The sequence below is a fragment of the Chiloscyllium punctatum genome, chromosome 25 (genome assembly GCF_047496795.1).
Source record: "Chiloscyllium punctatum isolate Juve2018m chromosome 25, sChiPun1.3, whole genome shotgun sequence".
NCBI lineage: Eukaryota > Metazoa > Chordata > Chondrichthyes > Orectolobiformes > Hemiscylliidae > Chiloscyllium > Chiloscyllium punctatum.
The window spans coordinates 39,985,314-39,997,326 of NC_092763.1; the positions used below are offsets into that span (position 1 = coordinate 39,985,314).

Consider the following 12,013-nt stretch of genomic DNA (forward strand, 5'->3'; position numbering starts at 1 on the left):
TGCAATTACAATTACAACACTCATCTGGTTCACTAATGTCCTTTAAGGAATAAAATCTGCCATTGTTGCCTGGTCTGGCCCACATTGACTCCAAACCCACAGCAACGTGGATTATTCCTAACTACCCTCACAGCAATTTGGGATGGTCAATGAGTGCTGGCCCCCAGCTACAATACCCACATTTTGTGAATGGATTATTTAAAAAAATGGCCACAGATTTTTATTTTAAAAATAGTAAACAGCATATTTATATCCACCATTGGCATATCTATTGTACAATATGGCTCTTAATGATTGCACCACATCATGTGGGAACGTCCATCCTCTAATTTTGAGACAAAGGTTTTAATTTTCCTTCAAGCTTTTTTCCACTATGATGCGTGTTGTCTACTTATACATTTACTTCTTAAAGTAACTTGCAGGAGAATTTTTAAAAATGCTTTACGAAATAAATTCCAGAATATTCTTTCATGGCAGGGGCTTGTAGTCACCCACTACATCTGGTGTGGTTTGTCAAACTGGAAAATAGAACATAAAATGAACTTGACCTCCAATCGAATATCACGTATGTGTGCGCGCGTGTGTGTGTATGTGTATGTGTGCGCGCGTGTGTGTGTATGCGTGCGCACGCCAGATTCACTCAAGTAGCATTACATTCAACCTCAGTCACAAGTTGTGGCTTTAAAATCCATACAGAATGCAAGTACCTAAATCAATCCAGCAATTCAGTGCAAAAATAAGGAAGTGCAAAATTTGCAAAGGTGGCTGGCACTCCTGAGATGAATAAAAAGATTAAAGTGAGAGAAAGCATTTGACATGTGGTTCAAATTAAGTGTGTGTGTGAAACAGTTTGATACATTTCAGTGATGTGGTGAATCACTTTAGAAAAACATTTTTTAAAAATTGGAAGGCTTGTCAGGAACTGGTGGATTAGAAAAAAAACTTATCAAATAAACTTGTGTTCTTCAAGCGAATATATGTTAGTACTAGTAAATATTAATAACAATTGTGTCTTCAGCATTTCTGGTTTACAGAAGTGACAATGGAGAAGAACTAATTACATTCATAATCATTAAACAATAATTACATTAAATTTTAAAATTCATTAAACTTACAATATATCAGGGTTGGAGGATTTGAGCTATAGGGAGAGGCTGAACAGGCTGGGGCTGTTTTCCCAGGAGCGGAGGCTGAGGGGTGACCTTATGGAGATTTACAAAATTATGAGGGGCATGGATAGGATAAATAGGCAAAGTCTTTTCCTGGGGTCGGGAGTCCAGAACTAGAGGGCATAGGATTAGGGTGAAAGGGGAAAGATAATAGAGACCTACAGGGCAACTTTTTCACACAGAGTATTATGTGTATGTAATGAGCTGCCAGAGGAAGTGATGGAGGTTGGTACAATTGCAACATTTAAGAGGCATTTGGATGGGTATATGAATAGGAAGGGTTTGGAGGGATATAGGCCATGTACTGGCAGGTGGGACTAGATTGGGTTGGGATATCTGGTCAGCATGGACGGGTTGGACCAAAGGGTCTGTTTCCATGCTGTACATCTCTATGACTCTATGTAGTAGAAATGGAAAATATAATTAAGAGCTGTGTAATACCTACATTACATGTCATTCAATGCAAATATCTGTTCTGTTTGCTGCTGTCCTTAAGGGGCAATCACAGTTCCTGTATCATCATGGCAGGCATTGCTTAACCTCCCTTGCATTGCATCAATGGGACAAGAAAGTAGCCTTGGCTTGAGGCACGTGTGAGTGGCCAGACTTTTAAACTCTGGCCATTTTTTTAAAGAAAAAGCAGAGCAGTAAGTTGACATTTATTGATATGTTTCGTGCTGGATTGACCAGTATTGGCCAATATTGTGAGCAATGAGATAAGCGATAAGGGAGTTCATGATTTTTCAAAAATAAAAGCAGTTTAGCTAATTTCTTGCTGCCAGGATAATTAACATTTGAAGTTCCAGGTCACACTATATTATTGGGTTGAGCAGGTTTTGTTACTGTGGGTTGTTGCAAACCAGGAGAATTGAGCAGAATGAACCAATCCATTATCATTTTATGATAAGCAATTATGGATAGTTCACAATGCAGAGTAATGCCAACATGATGGATTCAATTCTCACATTGGCTGAGGTTACCATGAAGGACTGTTCTTCTCAACCTCTCCCTTTTCCTAAGGTGTAGTGATCCTCAGGTTAAACCATCACCAGTCATCTCCCTGGAATGAGAGAGCAGCCTCGGTCTGCTAGGACTATAGCAACTTTACTTTTGTTAAATAATGTTATGATGAAATCCTAGACTGTACTGAACCTCAAGTTGGAGAACAGTTTTCAAATCAGAAAAATGCTCAATAATCCAACACCAGACAAGATTTAAAAGAATAATCTGCCCTCATGTTGAGTAGTGGGCAGGAAGCATTAAGGAGTTCCATGGAATTAATCACCAAGCTCCTACCTTTCTGTTGCAGTAAACTTCCTGTTTATTATCTCAGTCTGATTCAGTTTTTCCACCGGATATCCCTGCAAAGAAGATTTGCCAGTCAGTACAGAGAAACATCCGTAGCCTTATTTACAGCACAGTTGGGAAACATATCATTATTGTCTTAGCTTTACTCTCGCTTGCTGGAGTGGAGACAGTTCCTTTAATTAGCAACTCAGGTTAATAGATCACTGACTAGATAGAATATGTAGAAACTGAAATTTAAAAAACTGCAGCATTGTCCCAGGATAGTGAATTATATCTGAAATACAGTCATTTGATAATTTGTGTGCTGTTGAACGAGTACAAAAATACATTCCTGTTATTCTTCAGGTATCTCCATCATATTCAAATTATTCATTACAGTTTTAAATCACTTCTACTACATTTGACCAACATTGACATCCTAAGGACTACATCTAAAAAAATAAGATGATAAGGAAAGCAGCTAGTTGATGCTCGGGTGCAATTCAGCAAGCACTCTTTCCCCATCCTCTCTTGCCTAAGCCGATGTCATTTCTTCGGTGCTCGTCATAAGTCAGATTATTCAATTATGGGAACTAGAGGAACTTATCACAGCTTAATGTGATAGACTGGATTATAATGAGGAGTGGGAATCTCCATTGAGCATGTTTCTCAGTCTAAGATGACGAAAACTAAGGATCAACATTGGTCAGTATAACTTAGCACCAAACCAGGATTGCACTTATCCAGTGAGAAGTCCCAGATAATTAAGATTTAAATGATGTTGACCTCAAGGCTTTGGACACGCAATGGAGTCTTCATTTATAGAACTTTTGCATGTGGAGTCTCCCCAGTTGATAGGGGCAGAGAGAGTGGAACAAGGGGATCATGATATGTTTGGAATATTGTCCAGGTATGTCCCACCAATAAAAAGCAGTACAAATCGTACAAATCCAATCTGGCCAATTACCATCCAAGGTTTAGATTAGATTAGATTCTCTACAGTGTGGAAACAGGCCCTTCGGCCCAACCAATCTACACTGATGCTCCGAAGAGTAACCCACCCAGACCCCATTCCCTCTGACTAAGTGACCTGACGCTACGGGGCAATTTAGCATGACCAATTCACCTGATCTGCACATCTTTAGACTGTGGGAGGAAACCGGAGCACCTGGAGGAAACCCACGCAGACACAGGGAGAATGTGCAAAGTCCATACAGACATACAATCACCCGAGGCTAGAATCAAACCTGGGACTCTGGTGAGCCACTGTGCCACCCCTTGTTCATCAACAATATTGTGGAAGGTATCATCGAGTGTTAAGAAGCCTCACTTTCAATAACCTGCTCACTGATGCTCTACCTGAGGACACTTGGTTCTAGATGCAGTAATAGTTCAAGCATGGGCAAAGGAGCTAAAATTAAAGTAGAGCTGAAAAAGACCGTCTTTGACATAAAGGTAGAATTTTACTTAGTATACAGCTTTTGCAAAATTGAAAACATATTGTGTGGTCTCATATATATTTGGCAATCAGACATCTCAGACCAATGACATTGCTACAGGAGTTCCTCAGGTTGGTGTCATAGGCCCATTCCATTTCACCATGCTGCAAGAAATGGGGATCAATGATGATTGAATAATGTTCAGTACCATTCCTGACTACTCAGATTCTGAAGGAGTCAGTGTCCAAAATGCAACAAGAATTGGGGCAATGTTGAGGATTAAGCTAATCAATGGTAACTAACATTTGTGCATGACAAATTCCAGGCAATGACCATCTTAAACATGAAGTCTATCTCTCCTTGACATTCATCATTATCATTGCTGAATTACCCAACATCAATAGCCTAGGAATGACCATTGACGAGAAACTGAATAACAGATGTCAAACAGATACTAGAGCAGGTCAGAGGCTGCGAATACATAGCAAGTTAATCACCTTCTGACTCTACCTCCACTTCCTGCCCATAATCAACACAACTCAGATGTGTGACAGAGTTCCTGACATTTGTTTGGATGTCATATATCTCTGTAAAGTATCTCTTAAAATCAGAAGAGAAGCAAGTTGGGCAGGAAGTACCTGAATTAGTAACCTTCCTCAAAATGAGCAATGCAGGGTTACTTTTTTAAAAACTATATGTGTAATAAAATGAACTGATCCTCACCCTTAACAATTTCTCCTTCGAATCCTCCCACTTCCTCCAGACCAAAGGGGTAGCCATGGGCACACGTATGGGCCCCAGCTTTGCCTGTCTCTTTGTTGGCTAGATAGAACAGTCCATCTTCTGCAGTTACACTGGCATCACTCCCCATCTCTTCCTCTGCTACATTGATGACTGCATTGGTACTACCTCGAGCTCCCGCGAGGAGGTTGAGCAATTCATCAACTTCACCAACACATTCCACCCTGACCTTAAATTTACCTGGACCATCTCTGACACCTCCCTCCCCCTTCCTGGACCTCTCCATCTCCATCAATAATGACCGACTTGACACCGACATTTTTTACAAACCCACAGCTACCTGGATTACACCTCTTCCTACCCTACCTCCTGTAAAAATGCCATCCCGTATTCCTAATTCCTCCGCTTCTGCTGTATCTGCTCCCAGGAGGACCAGTTCCACCACAGAACACACCAGATGGCCTCCTTCTTTACAGACCGCAATTTCTCTTCCCACATGGTTAAAGATGCCCTCCAACGCATCTTGTCCACATCCCGCACCTCCGCCCTCAAACCCCATCCCTCCAACTGTAACAAAGACAGACCCCTACCCCCAACGCTGCCGCCCCCCCCCCCCCCCCACCGGTGCTCACCTTCCACCCTACCATCCTTTGCATAAACCACATCATCCGACAACATTTCCACCACCTCCAAAATGGATTCCACCCCCAGGGATATATTTCCCTCCCCACCCCTTTCCACCTTCCTCAAAGACATTCCCTCCGTGACTACCTGGTCAGGTCCATGCCAAGCCCATGCCGCTCCCCCCCTCCCCCCCCCCCCCCGCCACCGCAGGAATTGCAAAACCTGCACCCACACCTCCACCCTCACCTCCATCTAAGGCCCTAAAGGAGCCTTCCACATCCAACGTTTTACCTGCACATCCACCAATATCATTTATTGTACCTGTTGCTCCCGATGCGGTCTCCTCTACAATGGGGAGACTGGATGCCTTCTTGCAGAGCACTTTAGGGAACATCTCCGGGACCCCGCACCAATCAACCACACTGCCCTGTGGCCCAACTTTTCAACTCCCCCTCCCACTCAGCCAAGAACATGGAGGTCCTGGGCCTCCTTCACCACCGCTCCGTCACAACCCGATGCCTGGAGGAAGAACGCCTCATCTTCCGCCTCGGAAGACTTCAACCCCAGGGCATCAATGTGGACTTCACCAGTTTCCTCATTTCCCTTTCCTCCACCTCACCCCAGCTCCAAACTTCCAGCTTCCCCATGACTTGTCCTACCTGCCTATCTTCCTTTCCACTCCACCCTCCTCTCTGACCTATCACCTCCATCCCCACCCTATTCACCTATTGTACTCTATGCTACTTTTTCCCCACCCCCACCCCCCTCTCATTTATCTTTCTACCCTGCAGGCACTCTGCCTCTATTCCTGATGAAGGGCTTTTGCCCGAAACGTCGATTTTCCTGCTCCTCGGATGCTGCCTGACCTGCTGTGCTTTTCCAGCACCACTCCAATCTTGAATTTGGTTTCCAGAATCTGCAGTCATTGTTTTTACCAGTAATAAAATGAAAGCAGAATGTTAGATATGCTGTGGAACAAACAAAACTACCAAATGGTTGACATCAAGTATTGCCATCCTCCTTTCTATACTTTTATAGAAAATCCCTTCCTAAACTCTGTTCCTGCACAGTTATACTACCTCAAAGATGTCAAGGTCAAAATCAGGTCCAAAGTGGGAAATGTTGAATTACATATACAATTATCAACTCTCTTGAAGTGCTTTGTGTTGCAATGCTCCCGGTATAACACTTTTAATCTTGTAAGTGATGCCACCTGAATTCTGTAGCTTTTTGCCTCTGTAGGCTGTAACTTCAGTTTTTTTTAGTGATGTTAGAGAGAGAGAGAGAGAGAGAGAGAGAGAGAGAGGGGGGAGAGAGAGGGGGGAGAGAGAGGGGGGAGAGAGAGGGGGGAGAGAGAGGGGGGAGAGAGAGGGGGGAGAGAGAGGGGGGAGAGAGAGGGGGGAGAGAGAGAGAGAGAGAGAGAGAGAGAGAGAGAGAGAGAGAGAGAGAGAGAGAGAGAGAGAGAGAGAGAGAGAGAGAGAGAGAGAGAGAGAGAGAGAGTGTGTAGCAGTGGAAGTGTGCTTTAAAGTGGTCAAGAAGACATACAACACTTGTCTTCACTGGCCGGATCATCAAATATAAAAGTTGGTATGTTGTGTTACAGCTGTATTAAACTTCAGTTAGGCCATATTTGGACTATCATGTGCAGCTCTGGTCACTTTGGAGAGGTGGAGAGGTGGGGTGGTGGTGGGGGGGCGGGGGGGGGGTGTGGTTGGGCGCAGATAAGGTTCACCAAGATGTTTCCTGATCTGGAGGGTTTTAGTTATGCTGAAAGATTGGATAAACTCAGATTGTTTTCACTAGAAAGACAGAGGCTAAGAAGAATCTGATACAGGTATATGAAGTTATGAGAGACATAGATAGAGGCTTTTCCCAGTGTGGAAAGGTCAACTGCAAGAAGGCACAGGTTCAAGGTGAGAGGTGGAAAGTTGAGAGATGTTCAGGGAAATCTTTTTGCATGGATGGTTGTGGGTGCCGGGAACTCCCCGTTAGTGGAGGTAATAGAAGCAGGCACATCAGCAATGTTTAAGACACATGTTGATAAGACACATAGGAGGTGAACAAAAGGGATAAAAACCGGGTATAGGCAATATATAGTGGGACTAAACAAGGACTAGGAATTGTCATAGGCTTGGTGGGCTGAGAACCTGTTCCTGTGCTGTATTGTACAATCTGATAGGACGGGTGTCACTATCCTACATGCAAATTAAGAACATTGAGATGTCTATTGGCATAAACAGATTCTGTCAAACAGGAGATTAGTTGAATCACCAATTTCCCCCTGGAATTCCTCAAGGACCTTTTCTAATGGTGATGGATCAATTGTATTAACATGTCTGGATGAGTAAGCATTTAGTATTTTCTTGCTTTGAAGCTCCTGCACATTTTCTGTCAGTGACATCGACTTTTGTAAACGTAGCATTCTTCTGTCATTGCTGAATGCTGTTTTACCTCAGACTCTTTTCTTTCATACACAAACCTGGTATTTGTTGTTTGGCCTATTTTTTGTGTTGATATTTCACATGTCTTGAATGGCTATAACTTTTGAAGTAGAGTCATACAAATTTACAGCACGGAAAGAGACCGTTCGGTCCAACTCGTCCATGCCGACCAGATATTCCAACCTTATCTAGTACCACTTGCCAGCACCTGACCCATATCCATCAAAATCGTTTTTATTAATAAACCCATTCAGATGCCTTTTAAATGTTGTAATTGTCCCAGCCTCCACCATTTCGTCTGGCAGCTCATTCCATACACGTATCACGTCTGGCGAAAAAGTTGACGCTTGGGATCTCTTTTATATCTTCCCCTTCTCAACCTAAACTATGCCCCTTAGTTCTGGACTCATCTACCCCAGGGAAAAGACTTTCTCTATTTATCCTATCCATGCCCCTTCATGATTTTATAAAAAGTAGTTAGGGATTTATTGTTTTCCTGCAGTTAAGATGTTCATTTTCTTTCAGAATTTGTCTAATTATCTTCTTGATTTTTGCTTCCAACTAAATTTAAATCGTTTTCTCCAAAGTTAAATCTTCCTTGGACTGTAATAAATCTGACAAGGACGATCAATAATTCCCAAATTAATTCACACTCTCAAAGCTTGGTATCAAAGCTCCATAGTCACAGATTTTAATTGATCAGCAGATATTATTAATAAAATGATCTATCGATTCTGGATGCTGAACTCTTGTTAAATCTTGCTCATTCAATAATTTTGTTTGTTCTCAGATTAAAGTAATTGTCAAAAGCTTGAAATGTTTCTTCAAACAAATCTGTGACTTATTTTACATTTTGATGATTTTTAATGTCAACCATGGGTCCAGCTGAAGAAAATATATATATTTACTTGCTCAGCTTGAGATTTAGTGTTTAATTTTACAGCAATTCTTTTCATTAAGAATAGTTTTCTATGAAGTGTCCAATCCTTTGTTCTATTTGATGCATCTTTGACATTAATTCTTTAAGGTACAGGCAGTTCTTCTATAACATGATGGTTGTGTTCTTGTGCGACCCCGTGCTATATAAAAATTGTGCAATAAAAATAGCACTTAAAGTGTTGGTAATGCTATCATGTTACAGCCAAACACATTTTACAAGTTTGCACTTTAGAAACTGCATTCCCTATTTGTCAATCATGTTCCAGCCAATTCGCATTGATGAAACACGTCGTAGCAGAACAACCTGTAGTATTACTTCTCCTGCTATTTTCTTCCTAATGTGATCATTTACATTTCTGCATTTTAATCTGCAGTAACCAAATGTGGCTTGTCGTCTGCTGGCTCCTAAGCTTTTAATTTATAATATATCAATGCTTGTCTTTAAATCTTCGACCCATTGACTTTGACTTATTAATTCTACAAAATAGCAATCCCGTCGTCATGTCCTCAATTCTAGCAACACATTTTATTCAAACATAGCGTCCGATTCTCTATTTTGGTAATGTTGTCATATCTTATTACATTTATAATAAACTGTTAAATACCAACACTGTATTGTTTACAGGGGGCTTTCTGCATTTTTGCGATGAACTGTTTTCTTTTTCTCTACCTTCTGTAGTCAAGATGGAAGTTTCTTGCATTTTAGCTGACAAAATTGACACATTCCCACCTTTCACAGCCTAATATACCGTGCAAGTCCCTTTCTCAGACTTTCAAAATGAATCTCTATGGCTGTGCCTTAATAAAGCTTCTTGCTAAAATCACGATTTAAATGATTTATTTCTTGACTGTATCTCAGCCTCAATATTCATCTATTATCTTCTGTCAGACTTGGTATTGAAAATCTTCAAGACAGCTCTTTTGAGAATCGTGATCTGCTCCAATGTTCCCAAAGCTGCGGTCTCAGTATAATTAATTTAATGGTCTTGATTGTGCAACTCTAGCTAGCCATGCCTTGTGGTGTCTGCTCTTAATGGCAGCGATGCTCACGGTCAATGGTTAGTGCCCTTTCTTCCCCATCACTTCTACCCTTCTCTGGCTGGTTCTTTGCACCACTAATTCAAAACATTTTTTCCTCTTGCTTACAGGCACCTTTAACTTTAACTTTACTATGGGGCTCCAAAATGGTCACTTCTCAGCTGAACCCCAAACTGGGGCTGCACCTATACATTTTCCTTTGGTCAGGACAGTACCTAACAAATGTGACTAGTTTCTTTGCGCACTTATTAGTCTACACTGCTTCTCCTTCATTTCTTACCAGTTGTAAGGGGCTGCTCTTGCCCAACCTTATCTTCCATGAATTCTACTATTTGTTTGTCATGTGTTTAAAACTGTTATTTAACTGTCTGAGCATTCTAAAGTAATGATGCCTTCAAAGTAACAAACTCACTTGAAAACATTTTTTCCCTAGTAGATGAAATTTTTGCATCCTTGTTGCCTTTTGGTATTTAGGCAATAATCCAATCACTGATCACTATATTGTATATACTGCAAAACCAACCATAACCAGTTAATGGTTGGAGTAAGTACTGCTGCCAATCCTCCCTTTTTTCATTTAAAAAGCCCCTGTTTTGCGGTGTTATTAAACATTCCTGGAGCAGGTCGGACTTGAAGCTTGGTCTCTTGGATCAGGGATAGGGCACCACTATGCACAAAGAACCCTCAATCCTCCCTTCTACGCATTTTCGAAACAGCCTATAAACATTTATAGAGTAGGCAGGACTTGAACTTGGATATCCTAGCTCAGAGTTTAGGGACATACCATTTTACCTTAAGAACCCTTAACCCTCCTTTCTTTATTGGGTCATGGAGCCTATTTAATTAATACTGGTAGAGGATCAACACCTCGTGAGCCTTAATTGGAGGCACTGGTCTTAGAAATCAAGATGTAATCAATTGCTAGAAGTTACATTAGCTCATTAGACATAATTAATTAAACTGCTGGGAGGCAGAAATGAAATATCTGACCCCATCAGGGTTTCAAGCTAGACTCTTTTCTTCACCTAACATTGAACAACATCAGATTGGCAGAGATTAATGCAGCTTCTAATATTTCCTCCTTTCAGAGTTATTACCTTTCACACCACAGAATACTGTATCTCGTCACCCCTGCCACGTTTATTAAATAAATCATTATATGCTGAGCAATAGATTACGAAAGTTATTGTTCCATTGCCCAATATTAATTGGCTGTTTCCAGTTAGGGAGTAGTGTCATAGAGATGTACAGCATGGAAACAGACCCTTCCATGCCGACCAGATATCCCAACCCAATCTAGTCCCACCTGCCAGCACCTGGCCCCTATCCCTCCAAACCCCTCCTATTCATATACCCATCCAAATGCCTCTTAAAATGTTGCAATTGTACCAGCCTCCACCACTTCCTCTGGCAGCTCATTCCATTCACGTACAACCCTCTGTGTGAAAACGTTGCCCCGTAGGTCTCTTTTACATCTTTCCCCTCTCACTCTAAACCTATGCCCTCTAGTTCTGGACTCCCCGACCCCAGGGAAAAGACTTTGCCTATGTATCCTATCCATACCCCTCAATTTTGTAAATCTCTATGAGGTCACCCCTTAGCCTCCGACCATTTAAAATAATTTTAAATGCACTTACATTAGAGAATAGATTGAAATAATGTCAAGTTTCTTACACTTGTGACCTTTGCTTCAAGGGAGGACAAAATTTGACCCACCTGTCATTTGTCTATGTCAAATTGGCTGCTCAGGCTCAGAGAAAGATTCACTGAATTGAAAAAGGCTAGATCTGCTGGCACAAACAGATTTTTCTTCAGCAAAAATCCGTGTCATTAAGAAAGATTTGGAGGGGTAAGTCAAGAACATTTCACCCTTATGTAGCAGGTACCGTACAGATGATATGGTAGGACATTGGAGGTGATGCGACCAATACTTACATTAAGCTTTGCAACAAATTACATAAAGTACTTGAATTTATATAGTATTTTTTCACAACTATCCAGTGGTTCAAAGCACCTTCTAGTCAATTAAGGACTTTTGAAATTATTGCTATAATTTAGGAATTATGGTCGTCAATTTGCACTTCGCAAATTTCTGCAAACAGTAGTGTGATATTAACTCAGAGGAGTTGTTTTTATGATATTGACTGTGGAACAAATATTTACTAAGACATCAGAAATAACTGCTTTGCTCCTTTTTGAAATGGTGCTCGAGATCTTTTATAATTATCCAAGTAAGTAGGTGGGGCCTGAGTTCAACATCTCATCTGAAAGACAGCAACTTATAACAATACAACAAGTCCTCAGAAATGCACTGGGGCAAGACTTGAATTCAAAC

At 41.3% G+C, this 12,013-nt stretch overlaps 1 protein-coding gene across 6 annotated transcripts in view; it reads right to left on the bottom strand.

The window, feature by feature from the left end:
• LOC140495879 (protein Shroom4-like) overlaps positions 1-12,013 on the bottom strand; it is a 154,971-nt gene that overhangs the window by 41,990 nt on the left and 100,968 nt on the right. For all 6 annotated transcript variants that reach the window (XM_072595100.1, XM_072595099.1, XM_072595098.1 and 3 more), the window contains one exon: positions 2,466-2,530. In XM_072595100.1, the coding sequence (XP_072451201.1) occupies positions 2,466-2,530 (65 nt within the window). The remainder of the gene's footprint in view (positions 1-2,465; positions 2,531-12,013) is intronic.